This window comes from Alnus glutinosa, chromosome 2, assembly GCF_958979055.1.
Source record: "Alnus glutinosa chromosome 2, dhAlnGlut1.1, whole genome shotgun sequence".
In the NCBI taxonomy this organism is placed as follows: Eukaryota; Viridiplantae; Streptophyta; class Magnoliopsida; order Fagales; family Betulaceae; genus Alnus; species Alnus glutinosa.
In genome coordinates, this window is record NC_084887.1 from 33963409 (window position 1) to 33981094 (window position 17686).

General features: G+C 35.7%; 1 protein-coding gene across 1 annotated transcript; it reads left to right on the forward strand.

Annotated features, from left to right (window-relative positions):
* Positions 1-8140: 8140 nt before the first annotated feature.
* Positions 8141-15894, forward strand: LOC133859667 (probable WRKY transcription factor 3). Its single transcript, XM_062295154.1, has 4 exons — positions 8141-9136; positions 12162-12874; positions 12967-13125; positions 15206-15894. Exons 1-4 carry the CDS (start codon positions 8717-8719, stop codon positions 15474-15476), a joined length of 1563 nt encoding a protein of 520 aa, XP_062151138.1. The 5' UTR covers positions 8141-8716; the 3' UTR covers positions 15477-15894.
* The last annotated feature ends 1792 nt before the right edge of the window (positions 15895-17686 follow it).

The window sequence follows — 17686 nt, forward strand, 5'->3', positions numbered from 1 at the left end:
TATTGTGTATGAGATTTATAATTCCATAAAAATTTATGTAACTTTATTCGTTGTACCTTTTTTTTCATTATTATTATGTTACAGACAGACATATATACATTAATACATGCATATATATCATGTACATGATTTAAAATAAAATAATAAATGCAATAAAGCAATATACATAGAATTAATGTGGTTCAACAAAGATTTGTAATGGCAAAACATGCCAAAAATTACATCCGAGTATAAGGAAGACAGAAATTAGCTACAAATTAGTCTGTAACTCATTCATACAAACAAGTTTAATAAATTGTCAAACATTCCTTAATTAACATGTGAGAATGTCAAAGCACCCCCGCTTCCTTTTTTTTATTTTTAAGTTTTTTGTTTTTTTTTTCTTAAAAAATGTAATATATAACATTACTCAAGTTGAAATGAAAACCACATTTTTATTTCACAATTATCCTATAATAATGATGTAGCAATCTCAACCAACCCTTTGATCGGCCATTGTTTATGAAAAAAAAAAATAATAATCAAGGGTTGATTGGGACTGTCACGTCAAAATTGTGAATAGTTGTGAGATTAAAAAGTGTTATAAAACATTACCCTTTTTTTTTTTTTTTTTTGATATGGTTATAAAAACATTACTAGTTCTGTTATTTTTTTATTTTTTAAAAAATCAATAACTGATTGATATTGTCATATCAACTTTGTAAAATAGTTATGAAATACAAATATGATATAACATTTTTATTACTCAAACTAATAAAAAAATAATAATGCTAAAAATAATATTTTTATTCCACAATTATTTCCTAATGCTATTTTTTTTTTTTTTTTTAATTAATAGCTTCTGGCCGGGGTGGTCCTGTCCTGGCTTCAATTTCAAACCGACTTAACTTTTCAGCTGGTCTAAATTTAAGAGAATTATTTGTCAGCTCAAATTAACCTTAATGTTACAATTTAACAAAAAAAAAAAAAAACACTTGTGACACATGCGTATGAAGTGATCGTTATGTGACTAATTTATGAATATATAATACAGTTTATTATGGTTTAAAACTAATTTCTTAAAGTTAATTAGCAGAAATTTTGTTTAAAACTAATTTCTACAACACCTAAACTAAATTCAAAGGTTGAGGGTGCCAAAACAAGCTAGATTTTAATTTTCATAAAATATCAGCGATATCCAAGGGTCTCCAAGTAGATAGAAATTAAGTACAAACTGGTTTATAGTTAATTTCTACGAACCAGTCTAATAAAGTGGCATGCGTTCCTAAAGCATGCAATTAAAGATCACATACCTTCTTATTAATGCTATTAAAAAAACATGTGAGAAGTACATACAATTAAAAAAAATATTTGTTTCTTACATGTTGAGGGATACATATCACTTTATTATACTGGTTTGTAAGAATTTAAAATAACGTATTCCTAAAGAATATAAGAAGTACACGCTTTTTAATTAATGATATTAAAAAAAAACAAAAAAAAATATATCTGTTTTTCACATGCTAGCTAAAGAATACATGTCAATTTATTTGATTAATTTGTGAGAATTAATTTCAAATCAATTTCTAACTAATTTATGTCCAGAGCAAAAACTATTTCTAGTCTATGGACATTAAAGATATTAGACCAATAGTGTTTCATGACAATGATATTTGACTATGTTGTTAGTTTGATATTTTTCAATAAAATTATATATATATATACACACACTGGTTAACCATTTCGCATTTGTTTCTAATATCACAATTTAAAAAATGGGAAAACTACAATTTACCCCCCTGAAGTTTACACCAATTTGCAATTCTAGTACCAATGTTTCGATTGCGTCAATTGCACCTCAGAAAGTTTTAAAAATTTGCAATCCACCCTCTTCCGTCCAATTGTGCCGTCTCAATTGACGAAAACTCAAACACGTGCGCAGCACGTGCGTTTTTAGACTAAAGTTGACAAAAATGCCCTTATTTAAAACGCAGCGTTTCTTGGGTAAATTTTATAAAGAAGTAAAGCCACGTCGTCGTCGTCTCTGAACATAGCCCGATACTCGCTCTCAGTGCAATCACTCGGCTCGTTCCCTTGCTCCACCAGCTGCAGTATTCGTAAGAAAAAAAACTTGTCTTCCTAATTCATTAAAAAGAAGGTACCTTGGGGAAATATTGTTGTTCCTGACAAACGTTTAGCTATTGGTGGCAGTACTGTCGGTAAATATAGTGATGGAATTCGAAGTACAATCACTAGATCTTTGCTGGAAGTGCTGCAATGAATAGCAATGACGAGCCCTTGTGGTGTATCCTTTGAGGGTACATGTAAAAGTTATAAAACTTTTAGGTGTGGATCCACAAGACTTGCTGATAAATCAAACGCTAAAGTTGACGACCATTGAATCACAACCTTCGCGGAGTAACGTCCAACCATTCGGGCCTATGGCTCAGCAGGACCCTTTGTGCGTTGCCTTCGTCGAAGTCCATCCCTACCAAGTTTATTCTCAATTTCTCTTGGACTTGAGGCTTGCTTTAGATATAGATGATAAATCATTTTGCTAGTGCACTTTGGGTGACATCCAAGACGTAAAGGACATGCATTATCCTCTTTCTCTCTCCTCCTCTGTTTATGTTGTGTAGAACAGGGGAGAACAGAGTGATTTCTTCAGCGACTCTCTCAGCTCCTCCTTTGTTATGAATCCGTCGCCGTTTTTGTCGAAGGTGGCGAATATCTTCTTGAGCTCAGCCTTGTTGTGGGAGTTTAAAGACGTGGTGGAAATAACTGAAGGATTTTTGTTGGGTGGAGTACTGTGTTTCAACCATGCAAACAACTTCTTGGTGGGAAAATGAAAGAATATATAAAGGAAGCCAGTAAGAAATTGAAGAGCTAATAGGAGTACGGTAATTACCATCATTTCTGTTTGCCTAATACAACCAAAGAAGTAAAAGATAGGGAAGATAGAGAAGTAGTGCAGCACATAGATAGAAGAGAGTAGATAGAGAAGTTTCGTTCGTTTGTGATGGGATTTTTGGTCTTTAGCATTCAAAAAGATTATGCGGTATTTGGATTATTCAAGAAGCTGCTATATCTTCACTTAAGATTAATGGAGACTATTTTGCTTCCCAGAACCAACAGGTACACTTGGCTTCTAATGATGCAGGCCTTAGGTTCATATCCTACGGTTTGGGAGGCGTCAAGCGTTTTGAATTTTTTGGGATTTTTTTTGGACAAAACGGTGCCGTTCAAATGAGGGCATTTTTGTCCACCTTTGTCTAAAAAAGGCACGTACATGGCACGTGGGGTCACTTCCGTCTCTTCAAACGGCACAATTGGACGGAAGGGGGTGAATTGCAAATTTTTGAAACTTTCTGGAGTGCAATTGACGCAATCGAAACATTGGTACCAAGATTGCAAATTGGTGTAAACTTTAGGGGGGTAAATTGTAGTTTTCCCTTAAAAAATATATAAATATCATTCTTGTTTTACCCCCATTGTAGTTTTCTTTTCTCCTTTTCTTCTGGTGGTGCTGAATGCCAGACCCAACTTGTCCTTACGTCTGACGTCACTTAAGAAAATGATCCCTATTCAAATGGCCATGACTTCTATAAGGTCATGGCAAAAACGTAAGTTTTTTTTGGCTCACCAATAAAAAGTTGGCATGTGAGCTTGGAAAAAAAAATGAAATAGAATCAAAACACTCGATCTACATCTCATTTCTTCATCATTTACCGCTGCTTAGAAAAAAAAAAAAAAAAAAAAAAAAAAAAAAAAAAAAAACCTATTCTACATATGATTTCTTCATATTCTCTTCAACGTTTACCACTTATGCGATTTCTGTTTGGAGAGCGACAAAACGAGGGAAAGTGAAGGAAAATTAGAGAACCGTAGGAGGAAGAGTGGCTAACCCATGTTGGAGGAGTAGCGTTCGGTGGCGTGGCAGCGTGTTCTGACTCGGGGAGGTGGCGGCGTGTTCCGACCTGGGCGATGCCAACAGTGTCCAGACCCACGTCGGAGGAGCAACGTTCATCGTTTGGTGGCGTTGGGTTTGGCCTGGCTGTGACATCGTGTTCTAAATCGGGCGTTAGTGGCGTTTTCCAGCCTAGGCGATGCCGAAAGCGTCCAGACCCACAACCTCCAGACCCACGTCAAAGGAACAATGTTCCGTGGCTTTGGGGTTGGCTTGGCTGTGGCGGCGTGTTTCGACCCAGTCGATGGCGGCGTGGTCTGGTACGGGCGTTTGCAGCATGGTTTGGCCTGGGCGGTGCCAGCAACGTCTGGCCTGGCTGTGATGGTGCAGATTTGGGTAGGGGCGGTCTCTTTGTTCTCAACTTGTCTGAGAGGGAAATGGGGCAAAACAATTGTTATGATCCGGTGTTTCGGTAACACTTGAGTTTGTTGAGTTTTTTTGTTCTAAAATGACTTGTCAATATGTTATTTGTGAGCAAAAAACCTTTGTTTTATGTCATGACCTGACAGAAGTTGTTCTCTTTTTAATTTGAAGAGAGAGATTTCTTTATTCCATTTTTTTTTAAGTGTTTCTTTTCCATTGTTGGGTGTTATAGTTCTCGACAAATTAGTAAATGTAGAGACTATTTTTTTATTTTTTATTTTTATTTTTAAGTTGATAATGATTTTTACTATTGGATTTAAGATTACTATTACATTTTGATCCAATAATAATTTTAAAGTCACATTAATTTTAAGATAATAAAAATATGGTATTTAGCATTACTCTTCGACATATATGTTGAGCACAATACCAGCTAGGTTTTCTTTTTTCCCATTTGGTTTATATTTGATTTGCATCTAGTGTTTTTGAAACTTAATCATTGAATTTGTGAAATTCACGTGAAATAGATAGCAAATATACAAGGGATGGACGTGATGTGAATGAGGTCTCTTTTTTCTTTTCTCTTTTTTAGAAAAATGCAAGATACACCAATTTGCAATAAGTTTTTTGAGGGAAAAAAAAATTGGTTTTTACGCTCAACTTCCGTCTAAATTTTTACAAAAATCGTTAAATTTGTTCTAATTGTATTTTGACACATGTCACTTATCATGTTTAAATTAATATTATTAAGATACTATATGTAAATATTTTACATAATTATATATATGTGTGTGTTTCGGTCACTCTCATTTACTCAACCACCCGTACCGGGCAAAAAGTGGTTCGCCAACCTCTCAAGCCTTTTATTTTTTTGCAAATGGACCTCTTAAGCCGTTTTTTTTTTTTTTTTTTTTTTGGGCAGATGGAGGCTGGCTGAATCACCCTCAAAGCCATAGGAATCGTTCGGCAAAAATTGCACCGTGCTTTCTGAAATTCTAGGATTGAGCACAAAACGATTGGGCTTAAATTTGAGGTCATTAAGGCCCACTTTTTGGGCCGAGGCTAGGTCCATTAGAAAGGCCTTAGATAGGCCTATAACCCCTATAAAAGGACATAGTCTTTTTGGATTGTGCAAGTGGCCCATTAGAAGACCCAAAGTGAGAGGACACTTATTGGACTTCAATGAGGCCTTCTTTATATATATATATATATATAATCTTCTTCTTCTTCTTTTTTTTAAAAAAAAAAACAAAAAAGGTCTTTTTAAGGAAAACCCTTAGCCTAATCTTGAATCAGTTATAATAATTGGAATTAGTCTAACTAGGAATAAATAGCATTAGAGCTTGAGTTTATACTATATCTATAGAGCTTTAGAGAGTGTACTTAGCAAAACAAAGAGGTAAGTGAATACAATTATACTTCTCTTATTTTATGCCCTGTGTTGTAAACGTTTGTACAATGCTTCTTGTGCTGCTACATAGATTGTTTCTTTTGTGGGTATGTTATTTTAAAAGAAAATGTTTGAATTTATGATCTCTTAAATATTTTTCAAAGTTCTAGTTCTCAAACTATTAAGAAAAAAAAAATATTATAAAAGAAGAATAAATGATAAATATAAGGGAAATGCTAAAAATACTCCTAGTACACTTGTTATGCACTAAGAGTACATGGATCATTCACCTAAATATAATGCATGCATTCAAAAGAAGTGCCTCGTATATTAGAAATAGCACAGTACTAGAGTTCAGAGGATGAAGTGCAAACACTTCGTGCGGTCCATCAATGAAATGTTTCTATTACGAGTATACCCATAATTAATCGAATAGATTCATTTCCAAAGGACTCCTTCTGAGGCTACAAGTTGAATCGGATCTCTAGGGGTTGTACAACCCTCCCTCATATACATGTCATAATAGTGTGTAAAGCCACAGAACAAGTGAGAGGACAAAACTTACTATAAATTATTTTGGAAAGTAAATTTTAATGTTTATGATCAAAGAAGAAAAAGAGTTTCCAAAGACAATGTGACAAATAATCCATAAATAAATTAATAAAAAAATTACTACGATTTTCTCTCTTCTTCGAGAATAATAAAAAGTGAATAAAGAAAACATATTTAAATGAAACAGTAAAATTTGATAGCTAAAATAAAAAAATGAGATATAAGTGCCTTGAAAAATAAGTAGTTAATATAAAATTTTTAAAAAAATGATTCTTTAATTAAATTTTGCTGAGCCTAGCAATAATTCAGCCAAAAATCACTATATATATAATAATGATTTTATATACTACTTTTCTAAAACACCTATATAATATTCGTGTGTGTAGAAATTTCTTCTATTACCTCAAAAAAGAAAGAAAAGAAAAAAAAAGAAAAGAAAAAAGTCTAGGTCTTCCCACGTGATATTTACTTTTAGGCTTAGTGGATAAGTATATACCAAGTGTGATAGCTTGTGGGCCGTTGATGGATGACCCAACCAAATTGCTCCGTTCTGATTGAGGCCCCCTGAGCAACGTACACGGCACCATTTATTACATATGCTTCCAATCCTCTCCTTTTGTGGTTCGTAGTTTGTACACGCAGCTATTAAGAACCAAGAAGCTTCAGGGCCTCCACGTACTTTCCTGTCTGTCGCCAATTTGCCAACAACCCGCCCTCACCCGAGTCACCCTTGCAACTTGCGCATATTTATTAGAAAATCGTACGATTAGGGTCGGTTTAAATTATAATTTTTTTTTTTATTTTTTTTTTATCAAAATTAATTTATATATTTTTGTAATTAGCTTAATTTACAAATCGTTTACTGTTGTTAAATTCCATTAAAAATTTTGACAAATTCCGTTAGGAGCTACGTCAATGCCAATAAAATGATGACATATGTAGATCATAATAAAAAAATATAAATAAAAAAATAATAGTACTTGAAAAAATTTGAAAAGAGAAAAGAGATGGTTGCCAATTGGACAGTCACCCCTTTGGGGAAGGCCTGGCCACCCCCGACCACATCTGGGGTAGCGCACGGCCTCCTCTAGGAATTGGAGGTGGCCTGAAGGCCACCCCTAGATGCTTTGAGGGTGGCTGCCAAATCGGTAGCCATCCATTTTCTCTTTTCAATTTTTTTTAAAGTATTATTTATTTATATATATTTTTTATTATGATTGACACATATCGTTATTTTATTGACACTAACATGACGCCTAATGAGATATGTTAAAATTTTTAACGGAATTTGACTCAGATGAACGATTTGTAAATTAGGCCAACCACATGAATTTTTGAATTAATTTTAATAATGAAGAGAGTAATTTATAATTTAGGCAAATTTCAAAGATTAAATACCGTAATTTTCCCAATATTTAATGCTCCAAATCCTGGTGGGTTCAGACCTTGAGATATTTTTTTCTCCAAATCTGAGCACCTGGCAAAAAAAAGGAAAAAGTATTTATGAAATCTCATTTAGACGTCATGATTAGGTCATAGTGCAAAATATAGTATGTTTTTATATTTTTATTATTTATCCAAAAAATACAATAATATCATGATTAATTGTAACTATCTGTTATCTGTATCAACGATGTTCGATCTTTTTTATTTGCACAAAAATAAAACCCACTTGGAGTAAAGCCCTGTCTCGAATTGCCATAGCTAGTGTCTGGAGATCTACCTTCCGTATATATAATACATATTCCTCCAAGTTGTTCATCAAAGCACCTTCCTTGAGACTCTAAATTATTAAAGTTGCTTTATTTATTTATTTATTTTCCATTAACTTTGTATCATTTTCCTTCTTGAAATAAACAACATTACTTCAACTTGTTTTTATCAGTGACTGAAATATAAAATTGTAATAAAAAAATTATAGCGGTTCAGGCATTTTCCATTGAAGAATTGTAAAGCACACAAGACCGGAAAGGAAGTGTTTGGTATGGAAACGTTGTCGAAATTGTGAAGGGAGTGGCGGTCTTGTTGGGCAAGAAAGTCAATGGGAAAAGTCGCAAACATGGCGGCATGTCATATGGGGTGAGTTTGGAGGGAGATTTTATTGTACGCAACATCCTGGAGTTGGGATTCTTTTGGGTTTTAATTTTCAACCAGAAGTTCCAAAGTGAGGATTAAAACTTAGAATTAAGGGGGAAAAAATGTCGCTTTCCGTTTCTGCTGCGTGGACTTTCCACTGGCATGAAATTTGAAGATAGCACGAAACAACAAACACGGCCATCATTACCAATACCCCATTTCTCACCAACGCCCAGGAAAGAAAAACAATAGTTGTTGCAGTTTCAGAGAGAGAAAAAAGAGGGTAAGAGAGGCTTGAAGGGGGAGAGATGATTGGACGGAGTGGCACAGAGGCAATTTGATAGCGAGAGACAGTTATACAGAGAGAGAGAGAGAGAGAGAGAGAGAGTATGGCAAAGAAGGACGATTATGGGAGAATTTCAGCGCCAGCGCCAGCACCAGCGCGTCCTACGATAACGCTACCACCGCGTCCATCCATGGAGACCATCTTCACGGGTGGGGCCGGAGCGAGCCCGGGACCCATGACTCTGGTGTCCAGCTTCTTCTCCGACAACTACGCGGACGGAGGAGATTACCGGTCCTTCTCTCAGCTACTTGCTGGAGCCATGGCCTCTCCGCTCGCCAGGCCCAGCTTCTTTACCGACAATTCCACCGACGGTTCTTCCAATGAACTGGGTTCCGATATGGGTTCTGGGTTTAAGCAGAGTAGGCCCATGAATTTGGTGGTTGCTCGTTCACCATTGTTCACAATTCCACCTGGGTTGAGCCCCTCTGGCTTGCTCAACTCGCCTGGGTTCTTTCCGCCGCAGGTAATTGATCCAATTCTCGTGAATTTGTGATGGGTTTGTTCTGTTTTCGGTTAATTCTGAAGTACGTTTGATGATTTCTGAAACTAAATAATTGATTTTTATGGAGTTGCATAGTGCTTGTTTTGTTTTAGAGTATTGTGTTGGACTGAGAACTAAGGATAAGATATAGGTGGCAGATGGTGGTGTCATTGAGGAATGCAGTGGTGTTTGTCAGGTCAAGAATTGGCTTACATGAATTGTAGTTTACTGAGGTTTAGACTTAAGATTCTGAATAACATAGTGAGGGATTTGAATTATAACTGGAAATGGATTCATTTTGAAACTACAGGATATTTAAGTTTGAAATTCCAGTGGTAAAGGGATGGGATAGGTTTAAGAGAATTTGAAGTTCAAATCTTGCTTACCAACAATGCAAAGGACATCGATCAAATTCAAATTTCATTGGACAGCCAAGATTGGCTATCTCATATCGTCAAACTCTGTCAAATTTATGCTTTCATGCCTGTATCCAAAGAAGCATATTTAAATTTATCTGTTTTCCATGTGTTGGACTTAATTTCCTTCTGTTTCGTTCTCTAACCAAGGTTTGGTTCAGCTTGTGATGGTTCCAATCAGCCATTGGGGATGAATTTTAATGATGTGTCCAAAATAAGGAGACTTTTTGGTTTGATTGAAATTTTGAGGGATTGGACATGGTGAAAATAAGTTAAAAATACTGAAAAGTCTTATTTTTGGCCAAATTATGTGATGTTGTTGAATAACAATAGGATTTTTTTTATAAAAAAAAGGGAAATGACAAATTACAGTTTGGAACTGCTACTGAAATGAATGTATGGTGGTAATTTTAGTAATACCAGTTAGATGAAGTATTGTTTTTACCATATAAAGTAATTTACTAGCTAATCTTGCATTGATGATAAAATATAAAATAAAGAGAAATTGCAGAGAGAGAAAATGACATAAGGAATTTAATTGGTTCAGCTTAAGAGGTCTACATCTACTATATGAAATGCCCAATAGGGCTACATTTTGATTGTATTAACTTGGTCATTTTTTGTACAATAAGATGTATTTACAGAGAGTATATCATACTGTCATGGTAGGAAAATGTGGTAGGTGAAAAATATTTTAATAACATCTCCCCAAAACTCAAAGTAGAAGCTTGAGTTTGGAAGTCAAAGGATTGTGTGGAATCCTTGAAAATTGCTAATTGGGCAGAGTTGGGACTAGGTTGATGTGAGTTGGCATGGGCGAAATCTGAGTGATAGGCAAAGTTCATGATGGATTGCTTACGAAACCCAGCTCGAATCATGGAAAGACATGATTGTGAAGTGCGTATGGATAAAGGCACATCATGCACTTGGTGCGTGCAGGTAAGGACGCCCGTGTACCGTGCATGATAGCATGTGTAAACTCCTATGAAAGGCAGCGTGTGAAGACATGGGTGTTGGCGGGTGATAGATACCTGGCAACCGCTGATCCCGGATTTGGTGTTGGTTGCTTTAGAGGACGTCTAAATTGATCCAAGGGGCAAGAAGAGCGAGAACATTAATTTTTTTTGGTTCGTTGATTTTTTAAGGGTTTTTAATGCTTTTTTTGGGTGTTGCTTTTTTCTGTCAGATTTGGGTTTGGTAGGGCCGGAGGTGGATCCAACGCGTCATGGATGGGTGCAGTGCATGAATCCAACTCTTGCTGGAATCTGATCTTGGTCAGCTGGTTAACCGATCTGCGCTAGGCGGATCAGGGTAAAATAAGGATCGGTTGAAGTGGGCTGGATTGGATCAAGATGGATTCAATCCAATTTGAATGAATCAAGTTGGGTCAAAGTGGATTGGGTTAAGGAACTTTGGTGTGAGTCGGATCTGAAGACTTGGGCCAGGTTTGAATAAGATGCCTTCCACCTTGGAAAATGGTTTAAATCTGTTTGACTCGGAGTGTGCAATGCAAGAACATAAGGTGGACGTGCATGGGTGCGTGTGATGTGTGCAGTTCTTATTTTGTGTAGGAGTGCGTGGTTTTTTTAGGTGTGTGAGGGTGTCCCTGCATGTGGCGTATGTAGGTCTTATGTTGCATGGGACACATGCCAGTGTGTGGCACATATATATGTTGGCAACTGGGAACGTGTGAGGCATGTAAAACGACAATAGGAAAGTAGAGGCGGTGCATGGAATCGCGTTAGAATGCTTGTGGTGGTCTTGGTGGCGAAGGAACTGGGATCTAGGTTGACAACCTCTAGGCCCAGTGACGAGGTCAGTTGTTGGTAAAAACGGCTGTGGAAGGTCAGATTTTGAGGTGGGGCGTGGGAGCGTGGCTTGTACATCAAGGGCGCATGAGAGAAATTTTTGGCAGCGGATCCCATGGTTGGGTAGATCAACCATTTCTGAGGTAGTTTTAGGTGTCAGTTGATGAAAAAGAGAAATTTTTGGCAGCGGATTGTCGGCAGCACATGAAGCATGTGGGAGAAAAGTAGAAGAGATAGGAGGCCACAAAAAGTAGCTTTAATATCATGATAATGTATGAAATAAAATAAAATGAAGAAAAATTGTAGAGAGAGAAAATGACAAAATTTAAGTGGTTTAGCTTAAGAGGCCTACGACTTATTATAGGAAATACCCAATAAGGCTACATTTTGATTGTTTTTATTTAGTAGATTGTACTGTCACAATACAAGTGTAGTACAATGTGGTATACTGTGGTAAGTGAAGGATATTTTAGTGCTTTAACAGTTGGATTGTTGAAAATTGAAGTCTCTTTAGGTCTGTATTTCCTTCTAGACAACTTGTATAATTTGTTGAGAAGTGAGAACTTTGCAGATTTATCAGAAATCTTGCAGTTTAGAACGAGAGTACTGACCTATCTAAGCCATCCGAGTGGATACAATAAGCGGCAATATGCCTGCTAGGCTTGCGTCGGTGATGGTGCTTGGCACCTTATTATCTACCATAACAATGCCATCTAATTTTCTTGAAGGTAGTGGCTTATTTTTGTATGGGTATTCATAATTTGTTCCCCAAAATCCACGCAGAGCCCCTTTGGAATGTCCCACCAGCAAGCCTTGGCGCAGGTTACAGCTCAAGCTGCACTAGCCCAATCTCATCATATTCACATGCAAACTGAATATCAACCTTCTTCAGTAGCAGCTCCTACAGAGTCGCATAATCCATCATATAATCTAAGTGGAGCTTCACAGCAGCAGATGGCACCCTCAACATCAGACCCCAGAAGTTCCATGATGGAATCATCAGAAGCCTCTCATGCTGATAGGAAATACCAACCTCCTTCCGCTGCAATTGATAAGCCTGCTGATGATGGCTTCAACTGGCGTAAGTATGGGCAGAAGCAGGTTAAAGGCAGTGAGTATCCACGAAGCTATTATAAATGTACACATCTGAATTGCCCTGTCAAAAAAAAGGTTGAGCGTTCTCTAGATGGCCAAATAACTGAAATTATCTACAAAGGCCAGCATAATCATGAACAACCCACTAGGCGTGCAAAAGAAGGTGGTGATATAAATGGAAATATAAATTCTCAAGCTAAGCCAGATCTGGGTTTGCAAAGTCAGGCTGGAAACTGGAACAACTCAAGTGAAAGGCTACCAGCTTATTCAGTTCCTGACGGGGATCAGGAATCTACTCAAGCTGCACCTAGTCAATTACCTGGATCAAGTGACAGTGAGGAAGACGGCGATGTTGAAACAAGAGGAGAGGGGGATGATGATGAGCCAAATCCGAAGAGAAGGCATGTTCCCAACTAACTATTGTACCTAATCATCCTTTTACCTCCTCTTTTTTTTTTCTTTTAATTTTGAAAATCATTGCCTTGGAGTGCAGGATCACAGATGCTGTGACATCTGGCGTACCTTTGTCACACAAGACTGTAACAGAATCAAAAATCATCGTGCAAACAAGAAGTGAAGTTGATCTTTTAGATGATGGCTACCGATGGCGCAAGTATGGGCAGAAGGTGGTCAAAGGCAATCCCCATCCAAGGTGATAACTTCATCGATATTTCTAATTGTGTTTTGTTCCAATGGTTGTTTGATGTAAGTGGACCCTAGGAATATTTCAATAGCGATATATGACATGACAATGTAAAAATAACATAAATTGAACAACAGAGTTGCATCAACTATGGCCCCAGTTAATTGGCTATAAAATATTCTTGGATAAATAAGTTACCTCTAAGATGAAGCTCTAGGGTTGGTATGATTTGAAGTGTGGCAAGCTGTTTTATTATCTTATCTAATTTACAATCTATTATAATCCATTTTCAGAAATATTTGAAATTTCAAATGTTGAGGGGGCCATGAACTGATCAACTGAAGCTTACAATCATAAAATATTGTTAAACATGTCAGTAATGCTGTCTCTTAAATTTAGAGTTTATATATGGTTTAGAATTTCTGTATGCATTTGAGAAGATCGCCATGCTAGAACTTGGGCTACAAAAACATTAGTTTAGGCCACCCTTTATCCTTTCGATCTAGGGGTGAAAATGCAGGCAGATAATAACCGCCCGCATCTGCTATCTGCTATTGGTATATGCGGATGCGGTTATGAAAACCTATTATACGCATATGCAGATGCAGATAGCGATTTTAGGGTATGCGAATGCGGTTAATAATCGCATCTGCATTCCCTTTATATATAATATATTATATATATTTTTAATTAAATTCACTAATACGATGTCGTTTTGAATTTGGTAAAGCTTATAACCTTTAGGTTATGTTATGTTTTTTTTTCACTATCATCTCAAAGTAATACCTTACTATATTTACTTTTTTTTGGGTAATCCAAATCTCAATTACTCTATGAGACAATGATCCTCTATGGCTGATAATCGTGAATTGTGTAACAAGTGAAATATTAATTTATTTAAGTTTGCATATAGTAATAACCACATTATTTAATCTTGCATATAGATTTAGATAGTAATCTAAAACGCTTATTACCTTACATGCGGATAGCGGATAATAACCACATTTAATAACTGCAATAACCGTACAGATGTGGATAGTAATTGAATTATGCGGATGCGGATGTGAATACCTAAAAGCGATAACCGCGTTATAAGGATGCGGATATTGCCAATAACCGCATCCTCATTTTCACCCTATTTCGATATGTGAGAGTGTAACTTGAGTATTTTACTTGTCAATTTAAAATTTTAAATGAAAGATTGGAAATTAAAAGACAAATAAAAATTGTCTTCGTACTTATCAGAAAAGAAAATAAACTAAAAAATGTCTCCTTAAGTCTTGTCTTTCTGCTTTCACTTGACATGCATCGACTCTTGGAAACCATTGGCTTATCCATGCTAGAATCTGTCTTCTTTACTTTTACCTCTTTGTATGTTGTTTCTTTATGTGCTTTTGCCACTCTGCACTTGATGAGTAGTGCATCTACTAGATGTTCCATCTATGAAAACGTAAATCTCATCCACGGTTTTATAAAATCTGAATACTCAGAAAATAAGAAATTTCATTCCTTCCAAAAGTTGGTATCTTGATCACGAATCGAAGCTTTTGTAAGGGATAGGAGACATAATCCTTCGCTTATCTCCCAGAATAACATTTTCTTGAGCTCTGTATTGTGCATCCTAAACACAATTTCATACCATGTGCAGAAAAATAATGGTTACATTAGTCAATATAGAATGTAGATTCTTTTTTCCTTGTCACTTCAATTTGTCTCTCAGGTTTTCAGTGCTGTCAAGTGTCATGTCTGGGATACATGTCAATCTTTGTATTCATGTTTAGATGCCATATAATAGTTTTCTCCCCCATTTACTTGATGCAATCATTATGATAAGCCAAGGTTCATTTCTGATTTTGCAATCTTGTCCCACCCCCTATATGTAAAATAATCAGTGGTCACTTGAATGGACATATTTTGTCTCCATGTTTGTCAATCAAATAACTGCTGGAGTCTGTTGCTTTTATTGCTAACAATTTTGATCTTGGTATTGTCTCCTTAGTTCCTTGGTTTTAATTTTTTGGCACTTAAACCATATACGATGTTCATTTTCTGCAAGAATCATTTTGATGCCTCAATCTCTTTTTAACAGGAGCTATTACAAATGCACTAATGCTGGATGCAATGTCCGTAAGCATGTTGAGAGAGCTTCGACAGACGCCAAAGCCGTCATAACTACATATGAGGGAAAGCACAATCACGATGTCCCAGCAGCTAGAAACAGCAGCCACAACACGGGCAACAGAATTGTACCGCAAAAGGTGGTGGCCGAGAAACATCCACTGCTTAAAGAGATGGATTTTGGAAATAATGACCAAAGACCAGTACTTCTACAGCTAAAGGAAGAGCAAATCACAGTGTAAATTTCCTCTGCTGACATCTCTTATGCAACCATCAGGTCAGTGGTTGATTCGGGCGGACTAACCCGGCACAAAATGAACCAATGTAGAATAAAGAAATCACATCAAAGGCTTACTTTTGTTCAGTGGAAATAGTTGCTGCATGCATGTGTGATTTGTTGATGAATGATGATGCTTTTGCTTATACAGCCGCTTGCTTTTGTAGTTTGTACATTTCAGATTTGGTCTCCTACATGATTTTGTCCACACTTGAAATAGGAGATGACTATAACTCACATATGGGTGTAGCTTAAGTTCCCTTGTTCTTACTTCTCAGTACTGTAATTTTTGTTATAGGGGGGGGCTGTGTTGTAATTGGCAATTAGAGTGAAAACAATATATATTATATATGCAAAGAAGCCAATCTGCAAAATTGGGATCCTGATTTATGTTTACCGACAAACTTTGTTAAATGTGTTTCTTATTGCCTCCACGACTCAATTTGTTTTGTATAATTAATGTTGTATTTTTTTACTACATGTTGCCCCATTTCTCTTTCTGCACGCATCTCAAGTTCTTTTTTGTGTGTGTGTGTTTTTTTTTCCACTGCATATAATGATTTTCAGGGTGAGCTTGGGCACGCATGGGGATGAGGAAATGATTTTTAACTTAAAAGGAGACACAGACTTTACAGTCCGTTTGGATTTACGATTTTAAAATAACGATTTTAAGATCGCAAGTTAAATATTTAGCAAAATTACAGTTTAACTTTTAAAATTGCAAGTTAATTTTTAAAGTTTTTCGTTTTCAAAAAAGCATCTAATTGTTTGCGATTTGAAAAAGATAAGTTTTATGCCTTTTTAAATCGCAATTCTTAAATGATTTATTTTCTGTAATTTGGTTTAAAATCACACTTTTTATTTGCGAAATCGCAATTCCTAACACAATTCCTAATGCATGCTTAATCTTGTGCATAAATTTCGCATTGTCACCGGATTGAATTGACACTGCCTAATATAAGCATCCACATGGCTGATTTTTTTTTTTTCCTTTTTTTTTTTTTTTTTTTTTTTAATTTTTAATTTTTTATAAGGCGTGCTTAATAAACCTGAGCCATACTTTTCAGTTGAAAAAAAGGGCGACGTTTAAGAGCAGGACATTTGTCAATTTTGGATCAATCAAGAAAACATATAAATTGTCACATGTTTTTTTATTGTCATTTTGAATGCAAAAACCGACATGTTTGTTATTGATTTTGTTTTTTTTAAAAAAAAAAACTGAAAGATTAACAAACATTTTAAAATTATTTTCATCTCAAAACTCTTTTACAAACAAAAAATAATAAACACCTTTTAAAAATCATTAACAAACAGAGTTAGACTCCATCATAGAAGGTAAGTATGTTTGTTAATGTCTTTTGAGATTTTTATTTTTTTTAAAAAAAAAAAAAAAAGTTTTCTGATGTAACATAAATGTGAAAATAAATTTAAATTCGTTGTTAATGTTTTTGTTTTGAAAAAAAAAAAAAATTGTCAAACGGATTAGGTATTCGCATTAGTAATTTAGAAAAAGAAAGAAAAAAGACATTTGAACTAAGTGTATAAGATTAAGACCATGAAATTAAGGGTGTCATTTATTTTAGCTAATGCTTACCAGAAGAAGTTAATTTTAGAAATCCTTACAAAAATTCGTGCATTATCCTCTCATCACAATTCACAAGCCTTTTATTTATTTATTTATTTATTAATGTTCTTACTTCTTCCTTACGACAATATAAATTTAGGTGATAAAAATACAAAAATTGAGAGGATGTGGAGAGAATAAGTATGATAATGCAAGGCCACGATCACTTCCCTCTTAATAATAAATAAATAAATAATAAAACTAAGCAAACAACTAATTAAATATCTAATTAATCCAGCTTCTTCATAATATATATCTTGCAGTGGAGCTGTTGGGCAGTTAGCCTTGCAACCACCTCACCACCCCCACCCTATGTGTTTCCCTCTCTCTCTCTCTCTCTCTCCAACCAAAGCAACGAATTGGAAAATAATAACAGAACTTCCAAACGGTTACATTTCACCTTTTCCTCCTTTTGCAATACCAAGAAAACACACAGACAGAGTCAGAGACAACCAAAAGATGTACCCATTTGGACCCACGAATCCCTGTTTCTCTCTGCGTCTCTGTCTCTCACTTCCTTTCCTTTCGGAACATTTGTCCCAGAAAAACCA

Coding starts and splice junctions, on each gene's coding strand:
- LOC133859667 (XM_062295154.1), top strand. CDS start 8,717: ATGGCAAAGAAGGACGATTATGGGAGAATTTCAGCGCCAGCGCCAGCA. Junction 9,137..12,161: donor CTGGGTTCTTTCCGCCGCAG/GTAATTGATCCA, acceptor AAATCCACGCAG/AGCCCCTTTGGAATGTCCCA. Junction 13,126..15,205: donor AAAGGCAATCCCCATCCAAG/GTGATAACTTCA, acceptor TCTTTTTAACAG/GAGCTATTACAAATGCACTA.